The sequence below is a fragment of the Patagioenas fasciata genome, chromosome 2, assembly GCF_037038585.1.
Source record: "Patagioenas fasciata isolate bPatFas1 chromosome 2, bPatFas1.hap1, whole genome shotgun sequence".
Taxonomy (NCBI): domain Eukaryota; kingdom Metazoa; phylum Chordata; class Aves; order Columbiformes; family Columbidae; genus Patagioenas; species Patagioenas fasciata.
Window position 1 is genome coordinate 2,157,023 of NC_092521.1, and position 27,384 is coordinate 2,184,406.

At 52.6% G+C, this 27,384-nt stretch overlaps 2 protein-coding genes across 8 annotated transcripts; one reads left to right on the plus strand and one right to left on the minus strand.

Annotated features, from left to right (window-relative positions):
• The first annotated feature begins 1,578 nt into the window (after positions 1-1,578).
• NAPRT (nicotinate phosphoribosyltransferase) lies at positions 1,579-9,441 on the plus strand. Of its 4 annotated transcripts, none has more exons than XM_071803736.1 (13): positions 1,579-1,780; positions 3,824-3,990; positions 4,061-4,143; positions 4,274-4,404; positions 4,475-4,590; positions 4,671-4,864; positions 5,624-5,764; positions 5,886-5,970; positions 6,351-6,431; positions 7,664-7,766; positions 7,857-8,014; positions 8,240-8,347; positions 8,476-9,441. In XM_071803736.1, exons 1-13 carry the CDS (start codon positions 1,594-1,596, stop codon positions 8,533-8,535), a joined length of 1,614 nt encoding a protein of 537 aa, XP_071659837.1. In that variant the 5' UTR covers positions 1,579-1,593; the 3' UTR covers positions 8,536-9,441. The 4 variants fall into 4 exon arrangements, with proteins under 4 accessions (XP_071659837.1, XP_071659838.1, XP_065687270.1 ...); XM_071803737.1 differs by having other exon boundaries at positions 3,824-3,945; XM_065831198.2 differs by having other exon boundaries at positions 3,863-3,990.
• On the minus strand, positions 5,415-27,284 carry LOC136098089 (ubiquitin carboxyl-terminal hydrolase CYLD-like). 4 transcript variants are annotated; one of them, XR_011737327.1, is made up of 18 exons: positions 27,191-27,284; positions 26,481-26,591; positions 24,208-24,331; positions 23,588-24,053; positions 23,233-23,502; positions 22,927-22,996; positions 21,945-22,165; positions 21,549-21,702; positions 19,043-19,181; positions 18,334-18,444; positions 16,989-17,080; positions 15,923-15,989; positions 14,455-14,587; positions 14,072-14,180; positions 13,772-13,890; positions 12,374-12,593; positions 9,619-11,740; positions 5,415-6,085 (listed from the first exon to the last, which is right to left on the minus strand). XR_011737327.1 is itself a non-coding variant. In XM_071803735.1 (17 exons), the coding sequence occupies exons 4-17, from the start codon at positions 24,041-24,043 to the stop codon at positions 11,556-11,558; spliced, it is 2,346 nt and encodes a 781-aa protein (XP_071659836.1). In that variant the 5' UTR covers positions 24,044-24,053; positions 24,208-24,331; positions 26,481-26,591; positions 27,191-27,284; the 3' UTR covers positions 9,547-11,555. The 4 variants fall into 4 exon arrangements, 3 of the variants coding, with proteins under 3 accessions (XP_071659836.1, XP_065687268.1, XP_065687269.1); XM_071803735.1 differs by lacking the exon at positions 5,415-6,085 and having other exon boundaries at positions 9,547-11,740; XM_065831196.2 differs by lacking the exons at positions 5,415-6,085; positions 24,208-24,331 and having other exon boundaries at positions 9,547-11,740.
• Positions 27,285-27,384: the final 100 nt, after the last annotated feature.

The following is a 27,384-nucleotide window of genomic DNA, read 5'->3' on the forward strand; positions in this document are numbered from 1 at the left end:
TCCCCTGTGTACTGCCATCCTTGGTGCCATGTGTGTCCTGTGTCCCTTATTTGCTGCCATCCCTGTGTGTCCCATGTCCCCTGTGTACTGCCATCCTTGGTGCCATGCGTCTCCTGTGTCCCATGTGCTGCCATCCCTGTGTGTCCTATGTCCCCTGTGTGCTGCCACCCATGTTACCTGTGTCCCATGTGCTGCCACTTGTGTGCCCTGTGTCCCCTCTATGCTGCCATCCCTGTGTGTCCCATGTCCCCTGTGTGCTGCCACCTGTGTGCCCTGTGTCCCCTCTATGCTGCCATCCCTGTGTGTCCCATGTTCCCTATGTGCTGCCACCCGTGTGCCCTGTGTCCCTTTTATGCTGCCACCCCCATGTGTTCCATGTCCCTTGTGTGCTGTCACCCCGATGTCCTGTTCCCTGTGCGCTGCCATCCCTGGTGTCTCGTGTCTCCGGTGTCCTATGTGCTGCCACCTCCGGTGCCCTGTGTCCCTTGTGTGCTGCCATCCATGGTGTCCCTGTCCCTTCCATGCTGCCATTTCCCATGTGCCCCCTGGTCACTTTCCTCGAGTCATAGAATCATCAAATCGGGATCATCGAGTCCAACCACAACCGGACTCCAGCACTAACCCATGTCTGAGAACCTTGTCTAAACGCCTTTTAAACCCTTCCCAGGATAGTGACGCCACCACTGCCCTGGGCAGCCTGTTCCAGTGCCCGACAGCCCTTTCCAGGAAGAATTTTTTCCTAATATCCAACATAAACCTTTCCCAGTGCAACTTGAAGCCATTTCCTCTTGTCCTATCACTTGCTACTTGTGTAGAGTCTTGTATCTGGGTGGGAACAACCCCAGGTTCCATGACCTATTAGAGAGCAGTGTAGGGGAAAGGGAGCTGGGGGTCCTGGGGACAGCAGGGTGAGCATGAGCCAGCACTGGGCCCTTGTGGCCAGGAAGCCAATGGTACCTGGGGTGGGTTAGAAGGGGGTGGTCAGTAGGTCACAGAGGTTCTGCCCCTCTGCTCTGCCCTGGGGAGACCACACCAGGAATATTGTGTCCAGTTGTGGCCCCTCAGCTCCAGAAGGACAGGGAACTGCTGCAGCGAGTCCAGCGCAGCCACCAAGATGCTGAAGGGAGTGGAGCATCTCCCGTGTGAGGAAAGGCTGAGGGAGCTGGGGCTCTGGAGCTGGAGGAGACTGAGGGGGGACTCATTCATGGGGATCAATATGGAAAGGGGCAGTGTCAGGAGGATGGAGCCAGGCTCTGCTGGGTGACAACCAGTGACAGGACAAGGGGCAATGGGTTCAAACTGGAACACAGGAGGTTCCACTGAAAGAGGAGAAGCAACTTGTTGGGGGTGAGGGTGGCAGAACCTGGCCCAGGCTGCCCAGGGAGGTTGTGGAGTCTCCTTCTCTGCAGACATTCAAACCCGCCTGGACCCCTTCCTGTGGAACCTCAGCTGGGTGTTCCTGCTCCAGGAGGGATTGCACTGGTTGAGCTTTCCAGGTCCCGACCAACCCCCTCACCGCTCCCACCTCCTTTCAGGTGGCAGCGATAAGAGCTCCCCCCGTGTCCCCGCCCGCTCCCAGGCTGCCCCGCGGCCATGGCGCCGCTGGCCGATCTGTACCAGCTGACCATGGCGTACGGGCACTGGCGGGCCGGGCGGCACCGCGCTCCCGCCGCCGCGGAGCTGTTCTTCCGCCGCGGGCCCTTCCGCGGGGCCTTCGCGCTGGGCGCCGGCCTGGCCGAGGGGCTGCGCTGCCTCCGCGCCTTCCGCTTCTCCGCCGCTGGTGAGGGGGGACAGAGGGGACACCCCCGGGGAGCTGCTGGGGGACAGGGGGGCTGCGGTGGGGGGGACAGGGACAGGCCTTGGGGGGCTTGGGGACAGGGGTGCCCGCCAGTGGGAGCTGTGGAGGGTCAGGGACAGCCCTTAGGGGGACATGGCGGGGACAGGGACAGCTCACAGCGGGACTTAAAGAGGGCAGGAAGAGCCCACAGAAGGACCAGGGGGACCTGGAGGGGACAGAGACATCTCTTGGAGGGTCCCGAGGGACCTTGTTGGGACAGGGACTTCCCTTAGAGTGACAGGGACATCTCTCAGATGGACCTTTGGGGCTGTGGTGGGGGGGGAGAGGGACAGGCCTTGCGGGTCTTGGGGACAGCGGTGTCCTCCACTGGGGGCCAGGGACAGCCCTTAGGGTGACATGCAGGGCACAGGGACAGCTCACAGGGGGCTTGAAGAGGACAGCGGGACCTCAGGGGGACGTGGTGGGGCCAGAAACATCCCTTGGAGGGTCCTGAGGGACAGAGGGACCTTGTTGGGACAGGGACTTCCCTTAGAAGAACCTGGGGGATAGAGAGACCTGGTGGGGACAGGGACATCCTCAGAGGGACCTGGGGGATAGAAGAATGTGGTTGGGGGGAGAGGGGGCTACCCTGGGGGGTTTGGGGACAGGGGTGCCCTCCAGTGGGACCTGTAGGGGGTTGGGGACAGCTCTCAGAGGGACTTAAGGGGGACAGGAACATCTCTCTGAGGGACAGGGGGACCTTGTTGAGACAGGGACATCCCTCAGAGTGACAGGGACATCTCTCAGATGGACCTGGGGGACAGGGGGGCTGTGGTGGGGTGGACAGGGACGGGCCTTGGGGACAGTGGTGCCCCCCAGTGGGAGCTGTGGGGGATCAGGGACAGCCCTCAGGGGGACATGCAGGGGACAGAGACATCTCACAGGGGGACTTAAGGAGGACTGGGACATCTCTCAGAGTGACATGGGGATCAGGAGAGGGACCTGGTGTGGACAGGAACATTGCTTAGAAGGACCTGGGTGATAGACTTGGTGGGGACAGGGGCATCCCTCAGAGGGACCTGGGGGACCGAGGGACCTGGTGGGGGGAGAGGGACAACCCTCATGGGGACTTGGGGACAGAGGTGCCCTCCAGTGGGAGTTGTGGGGCATCAGGGACAGCTCAGAGGGGAACTTAAGGGGGGACAGGAATGTCTCTAATGGGGACCCGGGAGGGACAAGGACATCCCTCTGAGGGACCTGTGGGACAGAGGGACCTTGTCGGGACAGGGACAGCCCTTGTGGGGCTTGGGGATGGGGATGCCCTCCAATGGGACCTGTTAGGGGGTCAGGGACAGCTCACAGCAGGACTTAAGGTGGACAGGGACATCTCTTAGAGTGACATGGGGTTCAGGGGGACCTGGGAGACAGGGACACCCCTCAGAGTGACAGGGACACCCCTCAGAGTGACAGGGACATCTCTCAGAGGGTCCTGGGGTGGCATGGCACCTGGTGGGAACAGGAACATTCCTTAGAAGGACATGGGGGATAGAGGGTCCTGGTGGGGACAGAGACATCCTCAGAGTGACAGGGACATCTCTCAGAGGGAGGTGGGGGACAGATGGGCCTAAGGGACAGGGATACCCTTCAGTGGGAACTGATGGGTGGGTGGGGACAGGGACATCTCAGGGGGACAAGGACATCCTTCAGAGGGACCAGGAGACATCTCAGGGGGATCTGGTGGGGACAGCGACATCTTTCAGGGGGACCGGGAAGGCTGAAGAGGGACAGAGGGACTTGGGGACAGAGACATCCTTCAGAGGGACGTGGGGGACCTGGGAGGGCACAGGGACAGCCCTCAGGGAAACTTGGGGGACACTGGGACATCCTCTGGGAGGACAGTCCCTCAGAGGGGACTTGAGGGGCTATGGTGCCCTCCCAGGTCTGAGTTACCCCTGACGTCACCTTGACGAGGGGGACAATGACTTTGAAGTGTCACCTGTCCCCTGTGTGGGAGGCTCGGTCCCTCCAGCCTGACCTGTGTCACAGGACCGGTGTGGGGACTCCCCCTGAGATTTGTCCCCACAGATGTCGCCTACCTGCGTTCTGTCCTGCCCAGCACCACGGAAGACGCCTTCTTTGACTACCTGGCCACCCTGGACACCTCGGAGGTGACAGTGACCGCCGTGCCCGAGGGCTCCGTCGTCTTCGCCAGGGTGGGATGCGCTCAATATCCTCCCCCGCTGCAGGGAGGACGGGGACGTCACCACCCGGTTGTCCCCGCAGGTCCCATTCCTGCAGGTGAAGGGGCCGCTGCTGGTGGTGCAGCTGTTGGAGACCATGTTGTTGTGTCTGGTCAACTACGCCAGGTGGGGGACACGTTCTGCTCTGGTCCCCCAGTTACCGGGGTCCACATCCACCGAGTCCCATGGTGGTCCAAACCTGTAGCTGGCCCCATGCCCAGCTTGCCTTGGTGTCACCTGTCCCTTCGTCCCCCAGCCTGGTGGCCACCAACGCTGCTCGCTTCCGCCTCCTCGCCGGTCCAGACGTGAAGCTGATGGAGATGGGGCTACGGCGCGCTCAGGGACCGGATGGTGCCCTTTCGGCCTCCAAATACTCCTACATCGGCGGTGAGTGTTGCCCCACGGTGTCCTTTGTCACCGCGGCTGTGATGTCACCCGCGTGTGTCACTTCTCGCAGGCTTCGACTGCACCAGCAACATCCTGGCGGGGAAACTCTACGGCATCCCGGTGCGCGGCACCATCGCCCACTCCTTCATCATGTCCTTCACCTCGCTGGAAGAGGTGCAGCCACGGGTGAGCGTCACCACGGAGAGGGGACAGGGGTGGGATGCTGTGCCAGTGGAGGGTGTCACACAACTGTGTCCCCCACACAGGAGCTGTCACCGCTGGCAGGAGGAGACCCGGTGGATCTCCCGGCGCTGGCGTCGTCGTGGCTGGGGCGGGTGTGCGAGGTGCTGCAGACCCCCCTGGAGAAGGTGAACCAGGGCGAACTGGCCGCCTTCGTGTCCTACGCTGTCACCTTCCCACGGGACTTCCAGGGGCTGCTGGACACGTACTGCGTCAGGAGGTGAGGACGCCGGGTCCCCTCAGGATGGCTTTGCCACCGTGGCACAGGGTACATGTCCCTTCTTGCTTGGTGGCCTTGAAGAAGGGACGTTTCCACCTGGAGGCATCGAGAGGTTGAGAGAGATTCTCCTTCCCCTCTGCCCTGGTGAGACCACACCTGGAATATTGTGTGCAGTTGTGGCCCCTCAGTTCCAGAAGGACAGGGAACTGCTGGAGAGAGTCCAGCGCAGCCACCAAGATGCTGAAGGGAGTGGAGCATCTCCCGTGTGAGGAAAGGCTGAGGGAGCTGGGGCTCTGGAGCTGGAGGAGACTGAGGGGTGACCTCATTCATGTTTACAGATATAGAAAGGGGCAGCGTCAGGAGGATGGAGCCAGGCTCTTCTCGGTGACAACCAATGACAGAACAAGGGGCAATGGGTACAAACTGGAACACAAAAGGTTCCACTTAAATATGAGAAGAAACTTGTTGGGGGTGAGGGTGTCAGAGCCTGGCCCAGGCTGCCCAGGGAGGTTGTGGAGTCTCCTTCTCTGCAGACATTCAAACCCGCCTGGACACCTTCCTGTGGAACCTCAGCTGGGTGTTCCTGCTCCGGGGGGATTGCACTGGATGAGCTTTCCAGGTCCCTTCAACCCCTGACACTCTGGGATTCTGTGATCTCCGCGCTTTGCTGTTGTGTGACATGGGGCTTGGACCTGCTGCTGGGCCTGCCCTGAGTCCTTGTCCCCCCAAAGGACACTCACCCTCTCCTCGCCTGTCCAGGAGCGGTTTGCCGAATTTCTGCGCCGTGGCGTTGGCCCTGCACCAGTTGGGGTACCGGGCTATCGGGGTTCGCCTGGACAGCGGCGACCTGGCCCAGCAATCCAAGGAGATACGCCAGGTCCTGCGAACCTGCGCCGATCGGTGAGTGCCCGCCAGCATCCCCACCTTGGACACCAAAGTGGGGGCTCTCCTTGCTCAAGTGGCGGTCACGAGCAGAGTTAGGGGTCCCCCCAAAAACCTGCACTCTTCTGTCCCTCACCAGCTTCCAGGTGCCCTGGTTTGGGACCATCCCCATCGCCGTGAGCAACGACATCAGCGAGCAGAGCCTGGAGGAGTTCAGCCGGGAGGTGAGGGACCTGTTGTTGGCTTTTGCTGGTGCTGCGAAGATCTGGGGTTCGTGGGGTGGACGTGAGCATCCCCTGGGACTTTGTCCCTGGTTGAGAACAGGGAAGAGGTTCTGGGCTGGAAAAAAGAAGAGGCTTTTCATAGAATTGTAGAATAGTTTGGATTGGAAGGGACCTTCAAAGGTCATCTAGTCCAACCCCCTGCCATGAGCAGGGACATCTTCACCCAGATCAGGTTGCTGAGGTTTTGGGTGGGTCAGATGGACAGACAGACACAGAACATCCTCTGTCCTGCCCCCGTGGCTCTGGTTTTTGGCATGGGCTTAAAAAAATCAGTGGCAGGTCGGTGTTGTTGATGGCCGCTGTCCTCTCTGCTGCACCAGGGGAGCGAGATCGACATGATTGGCGTCGGGACGAACCTGGTGACGTGTCCCCTGCAGCCATCGCTGGGTTGTGTTTACAAGGTAGGGGTGGCAGCTCTGCCCTGCTGGTTTGGGGCTCCCCGGCTTCTCCCAAGGGGCTCCAGCCATGAGGGACACTGCGGTGAGGCCAGTGTCATCAGGTCACAGATGGGTTTGGGTTGGCAGGGACCTTTGAAGGCCATCTAGTGCCACCCCTGCCATGAGCAGGGACATCTTCACCAGCTCAGGTTGCTCAGAGCCCCGTCCAGCCTGGCCTGGGATGTCTCCAGGGATGGTTCATCCACCACCTCTCTGGGCAACCTGGGCCAGGCTCTCACCACCCTCGCGGGCAAAAATTTCTTCCTCATGTCCAACCTGAATCTCCCCTCCTTTAGTTTAAAACCATCACCCTTTGTCCTATCACAACAGGCCCTGCTCAAAAACGTGTCCCCATCTTTCTTATCAGCCCCTTTTAAGCACGGAAAGACCACAAGAAGATCTCCTGGGAGATTTATCTTCTCCAGGCTGAACCCCTAGCTCTCTCAGCCTTTCTCCCCAGAGCTGTTCAGCCCTCGGCCCATTCCCGTGTCCCTCCTCTGTCCCGCTCCAACAGCTCCATGTCTGCCTGGTGCTGGGACCTCAGAGCTGGACACAGAGCTCAGGGGGCTCAGGACATGGGGGCACAGGGGCAGGATCCCCCCCTCCACCTGCTGCTCACGCTGCTCTGGGTGCAACCCAGGACACGTGTGAGTTCTGGGCTGTGAGTGCACATTGCTGGCTCTTGTCCCATTTGTCACCCACTGGTGTCCCCAAGTCCTTCTCCCCAGGGCTGCTCTCCATCCATCAGTCCCCAGCCTGGATTGATACCGGGCTTGGCCAGACCCATGTGCAGGACCTTGCACTTGGCCTTGTTGACCCTCATGAGCTTCACCTGGGCCCACATCTCCAGCCTGTCCAGGTCCCTCTGGATGAGTCCTGTCCCTCAGGGGAATCAACAGCACTGCTCAGCTTGGTGTCCCCTGCAAACTCACTGAGGGGACACTCCATCCCACCCTCTGTATTGTCCTTCTTGGAAATAATGGTCATGAGATGGCTGTAACAAGAAGCTTGCAGGCAGGAGGAGGCAGAACGTCCAACTTTGGGGTAGTTTGAGGGGTTTTTGATGATTTATTTATTCAGCTGGTTTCCAAGCAGGGACACATGTAGCAGGTGCAGATCTCAACACAGGCCCCAGCACCAACTAGTGCATGTGACAAAAATAAGGTGTCCACTTCCATAACCTCCTTCTTCTCCAGCTGGTGGAGGTCAATGGCTCCCCATGCCTGAAGCTCACAGAAGATGAGGAGAAGATGACAATCCCAGGGACCAAGATGATTTATCGGCTCCATGACGCTGCTGGTGAGTTGGGACATCCTTGGCCTGGTGTCACCCTGTAGTTCCTGCTCCATAACCTTGTCCCTGCTCTCCCCTACCCCACCTCCCCAGCAGGTCACCCCTTCATGGACCTCATGGCCCTGGAGAAGGAGCCCTCACCCTGTGCGGGACAGGAGCTGGTGGTCCATGTTCTGGGGCACCTCGACGAGGCCAGAACGGTCGTGCCCACCACTGTGGAGTCCCTCCATCGCACGTATTTCAGAGACGGCCAGGTCAGAGGTGGCTTTGGGATGTCCTCCACCTCATTGGTTGAAGGAGCAAGCCAGGGTGGTGATGTCTTGGCAGAATCAAAGGGTTAAACCCCATCTGAGATGTCCTCCATCCCTACAACCTTGGAGATGGTGACATCCCAGTCCCGCCTGGAACTGGCTCATTGTGGACTGTGGCTGGGTGGCCACCACCCTACGTGGCCATGGTCCCACATCTCCATCCCGCAGGTGCGTGAGCCGCTGCCGAGCCTGCTGGAGGTGAGGAACCACGCGCAGATGTCCCTCAACCTGCTCAGCCCCGCTCACCGCCAGCTCCACGAGCCACAGCCTTACCCAGTACGTCCTCCACGTGCCAGACACCATTGGTTGACCTCCAGGAACTCTGCCCAGCCTTGGTGGCCTGGGCAAAGCCACCGTGGTTCCACCATGGAGTTTCTCACTGTCCCCTCTTGCTCCCATGCCAGGTGGCCATCACAGAGCAGCTGCACCGCCTCCTCACCGAGCTGCAGCAGGACAGACGGTGAGCGGGGGTCCCGCTCTCCCCCACCCTGCGCCAGCTCTTCCTCCACGCTTGTTTGAAGACCAGATGTCTAATTGGGAATTAACACTTCTAACAACGTTGGTGCTGCGTGGTGCTAAATTGAGAACCCTGCAGGAACTGGAAGCGCCAGTAGCAAAGCTGGGCAAGGAGGGATGGGGCAGGTAGAGCTGGGAGGCAGCTGTCCCCATGTCTTCTGGTACCCACAGTCCTCCTCTACCCACCTTGGTGGCCCTGCACCTTCTGCCACAGCAATGCTGTCCACTCTGGTGGCCCTACCACCCTTGTGCCTTATTCTGTGCCAATGCTGCCCGCCCTGGTGGCCATGCCCAAAGCTCCCTGGTGGCACTAGGGACCACGTCTTGAGTGCACACAGTGTCCACGATGGCGAGCTTTTTACACCTCACCTATGTCCTACAGGACATCGGTGGCAGATGCACTTTGCCTGTCCTCGTCAAGGCTTTCTGGCCACATTTTCTCTCTTTCTACGTTGTCTCTGTTCGCTGGGGCGTGGAGGACAACCAGGCTCACACCTGCGCTCTCTAACCTCATGTTCATCAAGGCTCCGTGGCACTAATCCCCATAATTAACTTCATCATAAGCAAAAAGCCCCCAAATAAAGCTCTTTTCCCACCACAGCGATGGCCACACTTGTCCTTCAAAAACAGTCGCTGCCTTCAGCTTGAGCATTTAATTCAACATCCTTCACTTCATGGTTTAGGGCTGAATAAAGTTCCAAGATGTGTCTATTGAATCCTGCTCAAATCTGTACCAGGGAGATAATAAATCCTTTCCCCCGAGCTTGTAAAATGTACAGAGCAGGAACTGAGCCTCCCAGGACCAGCTGTGGCTTAGATGGGGGAAAAGAAAATTAAAAGAGCTTAAGGAATAAGGCCTGATTGTCATTTTTTAACAACAGGCTGGAGCGCCTGGTCGTGATGCTCCAGCTCCAGGTGCTGCATCACACTTGGCGTTTTAAGAGAGGAAAAAAAAGCGATTTGTTATTTAAAAAGATATATTTTTAGAGCAGAAGCACTAGAGATAGATGAGCCCAATCCCCCCAGCGTACCTGAGTAGAGATTGTCCTGAGTTCTTAGAAGGAATTAAGAAGTTTTTAAATAGATGAGGAAACACGAGGAGACAGCGGCACCTTCTGTGGCCACAGGGGATTGGGCAGAGCTCAAAGTCCATTCGCTCCCGGGGTAAATCCATCCTTGGGACGACCCATCGCTACATCTGCCACCATCTCCCTCTTGCCCAACTTTTCAACCGTTGGTTCTTTGGCTTTGTCCATTTTGAGGCTCTCCAAGGGTGGAGCCTCCACCACCTCTCTGGGCAATTTGTGCCAGGGCTTGTCACCCTCAAGGTGAAGAAGTTTCTTCTTGATGTTCAGAAGGAGCCTCCTGGGTTTTGGTTTGTGCCCAGGATCTCTGGGCACCATGGAGAAGACCCTGAGTGTCTTCTTTGCACTTTCCCTCGAGTTATTTCTGGATTTTCCTGAGCCTTCTCTCCAGGCTGGAGCCTCCTCAGCTTTTCCTCATACAAGAGATGCTCCAGCTCCTTCATCATCTTCATGGTCCTTTGTTGGTCTTTCTTCATCTCTCTTGTACTGGGGAGCTCCAAACTGGATCCAGTTCTTCAGGTGTGACCTTACCAGTGCTGATCCCCTCCCGCCACCACTTTAAATCCAGCCCAGGCCATTGTCTGTCTTCTCTACCACCAGAACATGTTGCTGCCTTGTGGTCAACTTGCTGTTGAAACCCAAATTTGGATGTTTTCCTCGAATCCCAACTCCACTGTCAGCAAAAAAAGATCCTAAACCATGTGGAACGCGTGACCCAAGCCAACAGGAGCGATACGAAGCTATGGGCTGAGTATTAAAATTACCCCACCTCGGATTAAATAGGGAAAAGAAGAGCAGGAGGGAGATTATAGTGGCACATCTGGATGTGTCCCTTGAGGTTTTCAGGTCCTGTCCGTGCAATTTGGAATTTGGGCAACCCACTTGATAGCAGTGACTCTTGTAACAGCATCCCACTGTGATTAACTGCAGAGAACCCCCCCCAGTTTGCAAATTTACATTATTTAGCTTAATAAATACCAGTTTCTGCGCAGAGACCCTAAACCTGACTGCAGTCACGGCATGAAATCTAAAAGTGCTCATTTCTTTTTCCACTGGAATTCTGTTACCGGTCTTTGGCGTTGATGTCAGAAGCGGATGCAAGATGGGATGCAGTAAGTGCTAAAACCGAGGTTAAAACACAGAGTTGTGTAGCAATAGTGAAGAATGTGCCAAAAAAGAGGAGAGTGTAACGAGCTCATATGCTGTCCCTCTGCTCCATCTTTCTTCCAGTTTGGTTCTTACAAAAATATGTATTTTTAAAGCATATTTGCAGCTTAAAACATCCAATTCATCGCATGGCTGGAAATGAGGGATGGTGGGTAAAAGTGCCACAGGATTAGAGCTGGGTCAGGGATGGAACCCAGGCCGAGACCAAGAAAAAACATGGTCCTAACCCATCTCTTAACCCCATCGGTGCAGCTCACACCTTGTTTTCTCACTCCACAAGTCCACGCGATGATGTCTGACATGGTTTTCTTGTCCTCTTTGCAAACGTGAGGAAAACCGCTCATGTTTTTGATCAGCTGCTGGTCCTCAGCTTTGGAAGGAAGGGTTGGCAGGGAAAAAAGGATGTCGGGGAGGACTCTGAGGTAGAGCAGAGAAGGAGGGCAGAAAGGGAAAGGTAGGAAATGAGAATGAATGTTGAGTGTGAATAATTCAGAGTCCAGGTCTGCAGAAGTACAAACTCTCGCTCAATAAGGCCAGGTACAGGACTTAACAAAGCCAGAGAGGCTGATGCAGATAGTTTGACGACACCAGACACTCGAAGAGGTAAGAAGAGGCAGAAGCACAAGCTCGGTGCACCCAGACTCCGGCTGCTTTTGCCGATGACGCTTGATCCGAGGTGACATTTCCACCGTCTGGCTGCTCTGTGGGCGTCAACGTCATTTGTAAAGAGCCATCTTCTTGCTCTGGTACATGTACATGTAGGCATCGCAGAAGAGGCGCTTGGCCACCCCATCCATGTCCCGCGGTTGCTCCAGGGCCAGCACAGCCAGCGGCGAGTCCAGGTATTTGGCAACTTCAGGGCACAGCGTTACCGTGGGGATGTTGAAACCGTTTTCATCACCTAGACCCAAAAAAGAAGGTGAGAAGTCCAGTTAAGGTCCCAAAAGATGAGTGCTTAAAGCTGAAGAAGATGCCATCACACTCAACAGTAACGTAGTGAGTTAAATGAGAGATGTGGAAATCAACAAAGGTGGAAAGGATGAGAGAGGGGTCCTTCCCCACATAACAGCTGGCTCGAGAAGTCCCACGTTTGAACGCAGCCAGAGATGAAAGCACTAGGAGGAACTCACACGTTTGGTCTGGCCATGCTCTTTTCTGGCGTTGGCTTAAGCAGAAGAGAGAGCCTAAATTGTGAAGAAAAGCTGGAGTGAGCAGCACCTAAAAAATGAGCATTGCAGACACTCAGAGCTGCCCACTGAGCAGCGCCCGGCTGCGACCAGGCTGGACATGAGGATGAAATTGTTGCTCCTGAGGGTGGTGAGAGCCTGGCCCAGGTTGCCCAGAGAGGTGGTAGATGAACCATCCCTGGAGACATCCCAGGCCAAGGCTGGACGGGGCTCTGAGCAACCTGAGCTGGTGAAGATGTCCCTGTTCATGGCAGGGGTGGCACTGGATGAGCTTTGAAGGTCCTTTCACACCCAAACTAGCCTATGATTCCACAATCAAAGCTCTGAGCCCACCACCACATCCTCACCGTGCCTGTCAGCCATGCTGTCAAAGAACATCCAGTGTTCGTTCTCGGGGCCGTATTTCACGAAGGAGACGTAATGACTTGTCTCAATGCAGAGCACTGCGAACAGCTCCATCTTCTCGCGGGGGACCTGCTGGCTGCCCCGGGGGTTCCGGCTGTGAAATTCTTCTGGGACGTGCAGCTTAGTTGGTTTGTGTGTTTTACGCCGGTAGTGGGAGTGAACCTGAGGAGAGATGATGAGGTGACACGGCTGAACTGAACCTGGCCTGCCAGAAAGAGGGGTTTGCAGGGATCAGACCCCCGGTTCATTCCCCACTGATCTTCCTCCCATGCGGCCGACTCCTGCCTACATGGCAGGGAAAGGTGATGTGTCAACAGGCGGGCAGCAAGAAGCTGAGATGGGAGTTTGTCACCCTCCAAGACCAGAGAGCTGCAGGAACGCTCCTGGTGGGCCAGCATGGAGGGTCAAGCGCTCAACCCCATGAACGTTCCAGGCTTGGGGCCGGAAAGCTGCCTGGAGAAAAAGGACCTGGGGGTGTTGGTCAGCAGTGGCTGAATATGAGCCAGTGTGTGCCCAGGTGACCAAAAAGGCCACAAGCATCCTGGCTTGTGTCAGCACTGGTGTGGCCAGCAGGAGCAGGGCAGTGACCATCACCCCGTGCTGGGCACTGTGGAGGCCAAACCTCAAATCCTGGGGTCAGTTTTGGGCCCATTATGACAAGAAAGGCCTTGAGGTGCTGGAGCGAATTGAGAGAAGGGAACGGAGCTGGTGAGGGGCTGAAGCACAAGTGTGATGGGATCGGCTGAGGGACCTGGGGGGTTCAGCTGGAGAACAGGAGCTGAGGGGAGACCTTCTGATCTCTGAACTGCCTGAAAGGAGCTTGAAGCCAGGGGGAGTCGGGCTCTGCTCCCCAGGAACAAGCGCCAGGAGCAGAGGAAACGGCCTCAAGTTGCACCAGGGGAGGTTGAGGTTGGATCTGGGGAACAATTTCTTTCCCAAAGGGCTGTGAGGCATTGGAACAGGCTGCCCAGGGCAGTGCTGGAGTCACCAGCCCTGGAGGGGTTGAAAAGACACGGATCTGAGGTTCTCAGGGACATGGAGTAGTGCCAGGGTTGGGGTAATGGTTGAACTCAATGATCTTAAAGGTCTTTTCCAACCAAAATGATTCTATGATCAGTCTGGGCAGGATCGGTGCTTATTTAGGCTCTGTCTAAGCAGAGGGTTCAGTAACGTGTGTTAACAACCCTGCTCAGGTGGGGGTGGTGGGACTGATGCTCAGGAAGAGGCCCCTCTGTGCCCAACCTGAGCAGCTGCAAGGGGAAAACGTGGGTATTTGGGGGGGTTCAACGTGCCGTCAGCCACCAAGGCAGATTTCACAAGCACCCAAAGAAACCAAATACCTGTGTGGAGCAGGAGCTGCAGAACTGCTTCAAGCCCGTAGCCGCGAACACTTTGTCTTTGAAACACTCCGAACACTCCAGGGTGGCAACGCTGCCACACACGCAGCACTCCCTGGGACCTGCAGAGGAAAAAAGGGCGAGGGGATGAGTGTTCTCCAGATCTCACCTCAAATCCAACTTGTCCTGCCCAAACTGGTGTTCAGAGAAGAAAAACAACACCAAGATCCCACCTCACATCTGCTCGCAACCCCAAGAGGTGAGACCTGTTGCTTGGTTGCTCACGGTCACCCAACAACTCACTGTCAAGCAGCAGATCTGTGACATCCAGCTCCAAGGAAGGAATGATTTTGCTGAACATTTTATATTCCTTCCCAAAACGCGGCATTTGGATGATGAAGCAAGACGGGATCTGGGAGAAAGAAAGGCAAACCAGTCACCTTGGTAGAAGAGACAAACCCCAGAGACTTTTCTCTCCATATTGCTCATGGGAGTAAAGACTTTCTGCTCCACTTATCACAACACACGGCAACAGGGAAAGCAAAAGTCACGCTGAGATTCCCCAAAACCTCTCTTGTGTGGTTGGTTGGTTGTTGTGTTGGATATAAGACACACTAGACCCACTGCAGACTCACAGGTGTGTTAGAAGAAGCGAAGAAGAGGCAGCAGAAGGTACCTGGGCTCACCTCCACTAGCTTCAGATCAGAGGAGAGGAAGGAGCGTTCCACCAACTGCTGCACGTCGGGAACCACCAGATCCTCCTGTTTGTCCATAAATATCTGGTAACAGTAACAGTCCTGCTCCTTCTGGCCTCCCGACCTGCAAGGAGTGGGCACGGGGCCGGTTTACGTGGTGTCACAAACATCTGAGCTCCCAGAGGACATAATGGTTTTGTCCTGCAAGAGCTTCTGGGCTCAAGGTGCCAAGGGCTGCTTGGTGCAACGCTGACACGAAGCAGCATTTCCAGCCAGAAATACTAAGTATGTGCCGTGAGAAGAGGAAACAAGGATTATCAGTGCTTAAAAGGAGTCTATAAAGATGGGGATAGACTTTTTAGAAAGGTGTGTTATGATAGGACAAGGCGGGGTGGTTTTAAACTAAAGAAAGGAGATTCAGGCTGGACATGAGGAAGAAATTGTTGCCCCTGAGGGTGGTGAGAGCCTGGCCCAGGTTGCACAGAGAGGTGGTGGATGAACCATCCCTGGAGACATCCCAGGCCAGGCTGAACGGGGCTCTGAGCAACCTGAGCTGGTGAAGATGTCCCTGCTCATGGAAGGGGTGGCACTGGATGTGCTTTAAAATTCCCTTCCAATCCAAACTATTCTATGCTTCTACCCTTCAGTCTCATCATCCTTCCACAGCATCACATCCTGCTCCTATAACCAAGACCCAATTTCGATGTAAATATTAAAAGACACTTCAATATTTCTTTTTTTAAATTAACTGCACTGTGGCACAATCAAACTCCTCCTCAGATGAAAAAAATCTATTTATAACAGCGCACAGAAAAGCCACAGAGCGAAATTTGGTGCGTTGACGAGGTGAGTTGTGTGCAGAACATCTCCCTACATCACTGAGCCAGCAGAGAAAGGATTTCCTTGAAATGACCCTCTGCAGGGGAGCTGCAGCACAGAGTCATCTTTATGCTCAGCCTTTCCAAGTACTCCATGATCTACGGCTTGACTGACATCTCCACAAAGGAGCGCAGAAAGCGAACAATCCCCTTTTATGCTCCCAAACAGCATGGTTATTTTTGGCTTCCGCCAGCCTCTCGTTCTCTTTGTAGAGCCCTGAAAAAACTGGGACTGCATCCATGGACTCTCCGGGTTGAGAGGCTGCAGGACCTGAGCCAGCTCGACAGGCTGGACACATCCCAAACAGACCCACAGGCTGCTGAAGAAGGACGCGATGTTTCTCAAACCACTCCTGGCTCTCTCTAAGGTTTTAATCATCATTTTTCTGAAGGTTGTACCTTCAGGGAAAGCTTAGAAGTGTCTTTTCCTGGATGTGTCACCTGGGACAAGCAGACAGGAGCTGTGCACAATTCACCAAGTTGTGCTTCCGAAGCATCGATGAAAAGGTGCAAGTAACACCCAGTGATCGTGAGGTGGGTAAATAATGAGGAAATTGTATCTCTTCGATACAGACACTTACTGCAGTCTCAAGAGCGGCTCTATTCCCAGGACCTGATGCATGATGAGGTTGAGGAACTCCTCAGGATCTGGAAAGTGAGAGAAAAGCGTGGGTCAGACCGCAGCGGGAACGCTGTGTTGCCCCACAGCATCCAGGAGGCAAAAGCCGCTGGATAAACATGAGCCAGAATTGTGTGAACCTGGCATCTTTTCCTCTGGGTAAGGGGAAAATTGGGGTAAAAGCAGAGAACGCTTGGTTAATGAATAAATCCTAGAGGGAGATATTGCACAAGCTGGGCCATCACAGCATTATCTCAGAGACCTTAAAGGACAGTAACTGACAACACCAAAAATATAAACTTCAAGTGAAATCTGGGATAACTGTGGAAATTCAAGAAACTGAACAGTTAAACTATCATCAGCTATATAAATATACGATAGTATAAAACACAAGTGCTGTTCACTGACAAAACACCTGTTTCTGGAAGAATCAATGCCATTTGTTTACTATCTGGGCACTCAGAGGTTGTTGTGGTGATATTAAACTGTTTCGGTGTTGTAAACTACTCAAAGTCACGCTGTGCATGGATGGGAACGTGGTGATTACAGCCAGAGAGCTGGGCTTCAGCTCTAAGTGTTTTCTGTCTTACTTAAACCAAGCCTACAGCCTTTGAGGAACCTAAAATAACTTACCAGAGCTTAAGCTGATCTTGGCAAAATGAGAAATTAAACGGGATTCTAGCAGGGGCAACAGGAGTGGACTTAGCAGGGTATAAGTCAAAGTATAAAGGTCAAGGAAATTTGCCCCGTTTAAATTCTGTTCACACGGATCTTCCTCTCTCCACTTAGCAACAGCTGCCACTGGCAGTTCCCACCTTTCCATCAGACTTCAGGACAAGTTTCAGTCAAAAAGCTGAAGTTTGAAAAGCTGAAAGTATTTCACACGTGCGTTTTTACATAAAGGAACAACGCAGCGGGGATATTAATGCACGTGCCTGGGAAAAGCGTATAATTAAGTTGTCAGCCCGATGTTGGGATGAGGCGGCGCAGAGCGAAGCAGCCGGGGAAGGCCCTGGAGAGCACGTTACCTTTCTCAGCGTTGGTAAAGCTGGAACACTGGCCCTTGTCTGTTAGCTGCTCCCTAAGGTGCATCACGCTTCTCGCCCTGACAAAGCCAGTCCTAGAAACAGAAAGCAGGTGATTCTATGATCTCTCCAGTGTATTTATTAATAAATCAGTGAATGGTTTAGGTTGGGAGGGACCTTTAAAGATCACCCAGTCCCACCGCTGCCATGAGCAGGGACATCTTCACCAGCTCAGGTTGCTCAGAGCCCTGTCCAGCCTGGCCTGGGATGTCTCCAGGGATGGTTCATCCACCACCTCTCTGGGCAACCTGGACCAGTGTTTTATTACCCTCAACATAAAACATTTTTTCCTTATTCCCAACATAAACCTGCCCTCTTTCAATTTAAAATCATTACTCTTTCTCCTGTCACTGCAGGCCTTGGTAAAATCTCTTTTCATCTTTCTTATCAATCCTTTTGAATTATTGAAAGGCTGCAATAAGGTCTCCCTGGAAATTCTCCAAGTCGAACCCCCAACTGTCTCAGCCTTTCTCCCCAGAGCTGTTCAGCCCTCGGCCCATTCCCGTGTCCCTCCTCTGTCCCGCTCCAACAGCTCCATGTCTGCCTGGTGCTGGGACCCCAGAGCTGGACGCAGAGCTCAGGGGGGCTCAGGACATGGGGGCACAGGAGCAGAATCCCCCCCCTCCACCTGCTGCTCACGCTGCTCTGGGTGCAGACCAGGACGTGGGTGGGTTCTGGGCTACGAGCGCACGTTGCTGGGTCACATCCAGCTTTTCATCTCCAAGTCTTTCTCTCAATCAAATCTCAGCATCACCGAACGCCCCTGCATTGCATTTCTGCAGCCAGCGCCAGCACAGTGGTCCTCAAGGAACATGCTAATGTTTTATTTTCAAGCAGCTCTCATTCCTCTCTTCCACACCTCTCTAGGGAGGATGGGGAAAGAATCTGGTGTCTTTGGTGCAAATTCCAGAGAATTTAGCTCTCATGCCATGATCCAGCCTGTAATGCATCCTGCCTTTGGGACTATCTGCTGATAAAAGCGATGCCATCGCTTCATCAGCTCCAGGATTCCTCCACTGAGTTGGTCTGAGCCTCAGGAATCGCCCTTTTTATCCTTTCACAGCTCACGAGGCTTCCTTGTAAGCAGGAAAGGCTCAGGGACCTATAGTAGGAATCACAACAGCCTCACAACTTGGGGATAAAACTGGAAGAGAAACCTGATATGAAGAAGGTTGGGATGTGGCCAACAAGAGAAACTTTCCAGGTAACCCCTTCCCTCAGCGACAGGCAGCAGAGAAGGTACAAAGGCAGGTGGACAACATCCAGAATTCCCACATGCTATACTCACTTTCGGAGGGGATTAACGATCTCATCGCGCAGGATGCTCTGGACGTTCCTGTCGCACAGCGGGAAGGGTTTGAAGAGCATGGAGTCCAGCACGGACGTACAGGAGAAGAGGCTGTTAAAAACAGAGAGCATGGTGTAACTCTAAAGGGGTTTGCAGCAGGATTTGGACCGACATATTGTGCCTGGTGAACACTTGATGGCTTTCATTTCCAGCAATCCACGCATGCGGTTACAGCGAGGTGAGTGACAGCGCATCTCCACAGTGAGATAAACCACATCTGTGTTAACAAACACGGGTGATAAGCAGAGAAACAGCTCAGAGAGAAGGAAATCTCGTACTTCGCAGCCAAAACTGCTCATGGGGGGGCACCACTGAGTCTTTTCCTCTCCGGACAGTGAAGCTGGGAACCTCCTGGGTGGTTTCTTTGAAATGTTTGCAGCCATTACCTCCAGTGACAAGAGTCGGTGCGGTCCGAGTCCAGAGAACTACAATCTCTCACCGCCCTGCGCAACAGACACACGGCTACCTTAGGTACTCAGGGAGGTTATTTCAGGGCCTGAGAACCTTCCAGATGAGGAAGGAGATCAAAAAAGCAAACACCACACAGCCTCTAAATTTTCAGCCAGCTTGGAACTCCAGGGAAGCGCTGCAATTTAGGGCTCTGTCCCAATTAAAAAAGTACTTGTTTAATGAAACGGCACCTCCTTACCTGAAGAGAGTTGCGTCCATATAGCAGGAGTTGCAGTGGCCTTGGATCCCCTTCATCCGCCCTCGCAGAACATGCGCCGCTGCCTCGTTCCTGAGGGGAGGGAAACTGTCTGGGACCTGTGGAAGAACTTCTTGCCCTCCTGCAAGAAAAGCAAAAGAACTAATTTGTAGTTTCCCACCTCGTCTGGGTTAGTTTTGTCTTTCCCCGATGCTGCAGAGGTTCTGCTCTGCTCAGAAGTCGTCATCGCGCTCTTCCTGCGCCGCTCCTGCTGGGACCAAACCATGATGGGATGAAGATTTATCTCTTTAGTAAATCATCTACCGGAAACAGAGACAAAACCAAACGGTCTCTTTTTCAGCAGAGCCGTGCCCTAGTGATCCACACCACCTCTGCTGTCATTAGGCCAAGCCTAACGAAGACAAAAAGAGCTATGAACGAGCTGGTGTTTTGTTACAAGCTTGGGATCTCTTCGTTGAAGGACTTGCGACCCCAATCGCAAGGGGACAAAGAGGCCTTTAACAGCCTCATCCCCTTGGCCTCTTGTCCCCTCAAGCTTCAAAGGTGGCTTTTTCAGCCTGGTCTTCTTTGGTTTCTTCAGCGTTCTCCCCTTGTGAGTCAATCCCCTCTCTTCAGTGTGTCCTTATGACACTTCTCCTTGTCCCTGCTCACAGTTTTTGGGCAGTCTCTATAGGAATCCCATCTTCTCGTTTATAGTTTCTAGTTCGCACTGTCTTTGCTCTGGAGGAATTTCTTCTTGTTCCAAATCAAACTACCAACCTGTTCTTCCCCACACCTTTTTGTGATCGTTTTATCGTCACATTAAATTGATTTAATCATCTCTTCCTGTTCTTACCCCACACCCTTTTGTGAATGTCTTACCAAATGAAAATTGATTTAATTCCCTCTCCCTTTCCAAGCTCTCCATTATTTCTCAGTCCCCAAGTGCAACACTGAGGCCTTATTTTCAGAGCCACTGCAAAATGTTGCCCTGTATTCTCAGAATAGTTTTGGCTGGATGAGACCCTCAATATCACCGAGTCCAATTCAATATTTAGTGCCCTAATCTACCTTATGCCTGTATTTAATTACTGACCGTCTCGCACACTTGGGGGGGGCATTCCCTATAAATACCATCAGGGCAACCTCAAAACTGTAATTGTTTTGAACACTCGAAGCAACTGAAGAATATTAAACCACTGATTAAGATGCTCCGAATGAGGCTTCTCCTTGTCCTGCCACGGCACCATCTTGCCTCTCTTTGACAACCTCAAAGCGCTCCCCTCATCCCAATTAAGACAACGCATGATGTTATGCCTTAAACATCTTGTTTTCGATACTCTGGGGAGAAAAGATAGGTGGCTGTGGAGGTAAACACCTTGTCTTTCCCAAGGTTTTGTGAAATGAAACATAGATTTTTAAGACAGAGGCAATTAAGCGTTGCTGTGAAGGCCTCGTGGCCTAATTGGGATGATAGAAATGAACCACCTGTTGGACAATCACCAGAAGAAACCGAAGACCAACAGCCAGCCATGATGAACAAAACAGAATCACAGAATGGACTGGGTTGGAAAAGACCTCAGAGATCATCCAGTCCAACCCTTGGTCCAACTCCAGCTCATTGACCAGATCATGGCACTAAGTGCCATGGCCGATCTCAGCTTAAAAACCTCCATGGCCGGTGAGTCCAGCACCTCCCTGGGCAGCCATTCCAATGCTGACCACTCTCTCTGCACAGAATTGCTTTCTAATCTCCAGCCTCAATTTCCCCTGGCAGAGTTGAAGCCCATGCCCCCTTGTCCTATTGCTGACTGCCTGGGAGAAGAGCCCAATCCCCACCTGGCTAGAACTGCCCTTCAGGTCGTTCTAGAGAGTGCTGAGCTCACCTCTAAGCCTCCTCTTCTCCAGACTGAACAAGCCCAGCTCCCTCAGCCTCTCCCCATAGGGCTTGTGTTCAAGTCCCTTCCCCAGTCTTGTTGCTCTTCTCTGGACCCGCTCCAGCACTTCAATCTCTTTCCTGAACTGAGGGCCAAGAACTGAACACAATACTCCAGGTGTGGCCTCCCCAATGCAGAGTACAGCGGAAGGATCACTGCCCTTGTCCTGCTGAGCACGGTAGTTTGGATACAGGACAGGACACCATTGGCCTTCTTGGCCACCTGGGCACACTGGTGGCTCATGTTGAGCTTCCTGTCCATTAGTCCCCCCAGGTCCCTTTCTGCCTGACTGCTCTCCAGCCACTCTGTGCCAGCCTGGAGCGCTGCAGGGGGTTGTTGTGGCCAAAGTGCAGGACCCGCCACTTGGCCTTGTTGACCTTCACTCACTTTTGCTCAGTCCTGTGAACTTCCCCTCATTTGAAGACCCAATTTCCAGAAGACTCTTGCTAATTAACATGATGAGCAAACAGAGGGAGGAGACGAACCGCCCGCCCCTATGTAAGCGAACTGGGTTATAAAACTCATCCCTAATCCCCCCTGGTGGGACGGGACGCTCTCCCTGGAGGATTTACCGTAATCCACGAGGCTCGGCTCGCTCTGGCGCGAGCACTGGAAGCGAACGTCGGGCTGGCAGGACTGCAGCTTCACGAAGAGGCCACGCTTCGGAGCGCAGTGGAAATAATACTTGCCCAGCCACTCGCCAGCAGTGACCCCTTTATCTTCATCCTGGGCACAAAAAGCGTTGAGGAATAACATGAGTGAAGGATTTCCACAAATGAGGCGCAATCCCCCATTTAAGTGCCGGGTACAAGTTTAGTCCCATTTTGCTGGTTTTTTCACTTATTCTGGTTCGATTTTAAACCTGTTGATGTTGCTTGTGGGAGTTTGGATTATTCCTGCCCATGTTCCAGTAACTTTGCCCGTTCTGATTTACAATCTCACAGCAGGAAATATTTGTTGCTCCTTACCAGTTCGACTCCTGCCATTTTGTGCGGGATTTGGGGCAGGTAGCCCAACCAGCGGATGATTCCCGACACCTGATTTCCCTTGTCCAAGGTGATCTGGACCATGGAGTTCACCTCCAGGGATGGATTTCCGCTCTCACACTCCTTGCCGCTCTCGCTTACATCTCGTTTCATTTGGTTCAGGTGTCCCAAGCCCACGTCGGACTCGAACGGTGAAAATAAACCTAGTGGGTAAGACAAAATGTCAGGTGAGGCAGGACATCAAAGCCTAACAACAGACACTTCTGGATCTCACCTAATACCAGGTTTATTTTGAAACTATAAATCATATGGACAAGCTCAAAGCTGAGCACCAGGGACACGAGGTGTAATTTTCAGAATGTATTTCAGTGATATATATGACCAAGCTGGTCTAACAGGCTGAGCCAGGACCATCCTGCTCCTTGTTTCTCCGCTCGAGGCCTCACCTGGAGCTAATCCAGCCCCTCACAGAACCATTTCAACCTCCTAAAAACACCGCAGGGGTTTATTACCAATTTATTTTTGCCTTTAGTGAGATGAATCAACTCAATGAAAAGTCTTGATGGCAACAGAGAGATTCCACTCATTTCTTGTCATGTCCAGTGACTCAAACCATCATCGCTGCCATCTGTACCTTTCTGAGTTTGTCTGCACCAAGATGAAGCCACTTCTATAGCTAATTAGAGACTTTTTAATTGAGCGGTGCCTTCTCCCCTAGGAAATACTTCTGCTCTGCAATCAGCCTCTCTTTTCATCCCCCTGACAAATGGGGACACTGAGCTTTAGTTGCCTAACGCAAAGAGTTTTGTCCAGAACTCGAGACTTTTCTGCCTCCTGATCAACTAAGTCAGGACCAGTTGAAGCTTCGGTTGGATTTTCAGCTCCTCAGTGCCCTCCAGAGAAGAAATAAATGTAAAATCCCAAGGAAATACGCACAGGGTGGACACATTTGGCGATAACTTACTTTGCAAGCTTTCCTTCACAACAGAGTCCATCGGGATTTCTCTGAAAATGTCGGTTGTTCCTTCCTCTTCCTGAAAGAAGAGACCAAAATAATCTATCAGGTTGGAAAACCAAGAGCAGTTGGTTATTAAAACTGATATTTTTAGAGCAGAAGCACCACAGATAAAGAGCCCAACCCCCGGCGTACCTGGAATACAAACCAATTTTTCAATTTTGGACATTCCTTCTCATTCTCTTTCCTGTCCCATCTTCATATAGTTTTTTAAAAAGCCCCTAAAAATCAAAAAGGCAACAAAATTGCTCGTACCGGACAAACTTTAACGAACCATTGGGTTCCCTCCCTGTAAACGGCCATCGCGATTCCTTTTGTGAGGACGTCGTCCACGTAGAAACTAACCGCGTCTCCCACTTTCACGGGAACCTCCTCCTCCGCGTCCACTTTCGGCTTCTGTTTCACGTAATCGTTGTCAAACTGGACTCTGCTAAACGGCAGGAAGACCCCGCAGTTCCGCTTACACTTGAAATACTCAACGCCGTGATAAGACCCATCGCTGCGCCCTCTGTTTTCACCCTCGCCCTGCAAACACGCAAGAAATGCACGTTACGCAACAAAACACACCAAGAGAAAATAAGCGATCTACTTGGTTTTTTGCCCGTTTTACCTGTAACTCCACCCCGAAGAAGAACGGAGACAACCCGGCCGCGGCGTTTTTGTAAACGCTCCCGATGTAGCGGATGACGCCGGGGAAATGCTGCTGGTTGACCTCCGCCATCACCTTTTGGCCCGGCGTGGCGCGCAGGGCCGCCTCGAGGCTCAGCCTCTCCAAGAAATAATTCAAGCGCTCGTCGTGGCTCGCAACAGCCAGGAGGAAAACCGCCGCCTCCTCGCGCACGGGCTGCAGGATTTCCACGTTGATCGTGACGGTGGAGCCGTCGTCCAGCATGATGACTTTTAAGAAGCAAGCAGGGGGTCCATCATCGGGGAAGTTGCGCAGGTAACTCCTCTCGCTGCAGAAACACATGTTCCCGGCTTGGAAATACTTGCTGCCGTAGGCACAATCCTCCATCAGGATGTAATAGCAGTTGTCGTCCCCCATTGAAGGTGGGAGGTTGGTCATCGTCGCTCACCTGAGAAAGGAAAGAGTCACGGGGGTGAAGATCCACGCGTGATAGTGCCAGATCTCCCAAAATAATTCAGGCCCTGAGCCCGATGCTGCGCTTATCAAATCCTCCCCTGGTCCCTTGTTGAGGGTTTGATCAGCCTCGTGGTGGTATTTCCCACCTTCCTGCTTGTTGCCAGTGCCTCCTGCCACCCCACTGTGTGTCTGCAGGATGATTCCAGCTCCGTCTTCTCTCCTAAACCCTCCCAGACGTCGTCCGGAGCAGCAGCTCGTCCGTCCTGTTCCCTGCAACACCCAACAGTGTCATTAAATTCCGCCTCCTGCTTTGGCTTCGTGCTTACGAGCCAAGCGAAGGTTGAATTCTGCCTTGAAAAAATTCCCTAAAAAAGGAATTGCAGGCTGCGACGAGAGCTCCTCGACGTGGCGTTAAAACCCAAAGAACATGCTGAAGCACCAAACATCGCCAGCTTTCAAAATATATTAAAACATATTAAAAGAAATTCAAATAGCTGGAATCAGAAGCGCGTTTTTGCGCTTGTTTTCTCGTTAAATCCAGTTAACTTCTGGTTAAATTCGGTTAGTTACATTCAACTAAATTGTAGTGAAATTCAGTTCACTTCGAGCTCAATTCTAGTTAAAGTCAGATCAATTCTAGTTAAATTCAGTTAAATTATAGCTAAGTTCTAGTTAAACTCTACTTGAATCCTAGTTAAACTCTACTTGAATCCTAGTTAAACTCTAGCTAAACTCAGTTAGTTAAATTCTAGTTAAATTCAGCTAACTTCTAGTTAAGTTCAGTTAAAGTCTAGTTAAATTCTAACTTAATTCAGTTAACTTCTAGTTATCTTCTAGCTAAATTCTTGCTAAATTCAGTTAGCGTCTAGTTAAGTTCAGTTAGCATCTAGTTAAGTCCTCATTAAATTCAGTTAGTTAAATGCTAGTTAACTTCTAGTTAACTATAGCTAAATTCCATATAAATTCTAGTTAAATTCTAAATAAATTTGGTTAACTTCTGATTAAATCCAGTTAACTTCTAGATAGATTCAGCTAATTAAATTCTAGTTAAATTCATCTAAGTTCCAGTCAAATTCAGTTAAACCCTAGTTAAACTCACCCCTGGCTAAACTCAACCCCTGGCTAAACCCAACTCAACCCCTGGCTAAACCCAACTCAACCCCTGGCTAAACCCAACTCAACCCCTGGCTAAACCCAACTCAACCCCTGGCTAAACCCAACTCAACCCCTGGCTAAACCCAACTCAACCCCTGGCTAAACCCAACTCAACCCCTGGCTAAACCCAACTCAACCCCTGGCTAAACCCAACTCAACCCCTGGCTAAACCCAACTCAACCCCTGGCTAAACCCAACTCAACCCCTGGCTAAACCCAACTCAACCCCTGGCTAAACCCAACTCAACCCCTGGCTAAACCCAACTCAACCCCTGGCTAAACCCAACTCAACCCCTGGCTAAACCCAACTCAACCCCTGGCTAAACCCAACTCAACCCCTGGCTTAACCCAACTCAACCCCTGGCTAAACCCAACTCAACCCCTGGCTAAACCCAACTCAACCCCGGCTAAACCCAACCCCAGCTAAACTCGCCCTTAGCTAAACTCACCCTTAGCTAAACTCAACCCTGGCTAAACCCAGCCCCGGCTAAACTCACCCTTAGCTAAACTCAACCCCAGCTAAATTCAGGCCCAGCTAAACTCACTCAACCCTAGCTAAACTCAGCCTCAGCTAAACTCAGCCCCAGCTAAACCCACCCCCAGCTAAACTCACTCAGCCCCAGCCAAACTCACTCAGCCCCAGCTAAACCCACCCCCAGCTAAACTCAGCCCCAGCTAAACTCAGCCCCAGCTAAACTCAGCCCCAGCTAAACCCACCTCCAGCTAAACCCACCCCCAGCTAAACCCACCCCCAGCTAAACCCACCCCCAGCTAAACCCACCCCCAGCTAAACCCACCCCCAGCTAAACTCACTCAACCCTAGCTAAACTCAACCCTAACTAAACTCAACCCTAGCTAAACTCAACCCTAGCTAAACTCAACCCTAGCTAAACTCAACCCTAGCTAAACTCAACCCTAGCTAAACTCACTCAACCCTAGCTAAACTCAACCCTAGCTAAACTCACTCAACCCTAGCTAAACTCACTCAACCCTAGCTAAACTCACTCAACCCTAGCTAAACTCACTCAACCCTAGCTAAACTCCCATTAACTTTTCACACAACTTCCCCCTCCCCATCTCACTTCTGACGCGACCACGACCCCGAATTTCCATTCCACCATCCCAAAAGGGGTGAACGTAGAAACTTCTCCCTGCAGTTGACCCTAGAGAAAAATAAGAGCCGTGCCTGTTCCTACACCACGGAGGAAATAAAGAAGTTTAAAATAAAATGTCACTGCCACGGACTGATGAGTAAAATTTCTTACAAGTTGGGAGCAGGGGGAGGAGGAATTGAGCAGATCAGTCCTTTTATTTCCCTTATTTTCCATCCAACGCAACTTGCCGATGATGTCTTGTGACTCCGCTGGCTTGAAATTCTGTGATTTGTTAAATAATAGAATTAAACAATAATATTCTGTGCCCCCCCCCTCGCCCTTCAATCTAAGGCCTCAGTTTTATTTCACTTTTTATTTAAAGTTCTCTCACTACAAGGAATACAACACCCCCCCCCATGCTTTAAATGCTGCCAAAAGAAAACCAGAATAAACTATTTTTGTCATAAAAAGCCAAGAATAAACCACTTGCCTCATCAAAAACAAGAATCAACCAGTTTCCTCATTAAAAATACCCCAAGAATCAACTGCTTTCCTCATTAAAAATACCCCAAGAATCAACTGGTTTCCTCATTAAAACAAAAAACAAACCATTTCTCTCATCAAAACAAAAAAAATAAACCGTTTTTCTGATGAAAACCAAGAATAAACCATCTCTTTAATACCAAACTATGAACGATTTCCTCTCAGGTTGACAGAAATACAAGCACATCCAGAGCAATGGGCGATATTTGGGGGTTGTGGTGTTTCAAACGGGGCCGAAACCTGATGGATCACGCTGAGGGGAACTTGGAAATTGCCAGATAATTAAAAATAAAGGGGAATTAAAGCAGTAAATTGAGGTTTCCCCCCCTCGTTCTCACCGTCTCCCGCCGCCCCGGCTCTTCCGCCTCAGGGGCCGCTACCACAGAGCTGCGGGGGGAGCGCAGCCCAGAGAGGCGCCGCCACACGCCGGCGCTTCCGGCACGGCCCGCTGCTGCCGGGTTGCCAGCCAATGAGGAAAGGCCGGGGTGAGCGAAGGAGCCAATGAAGGGGAGAGGGAGGGGCTTGCGGCCGC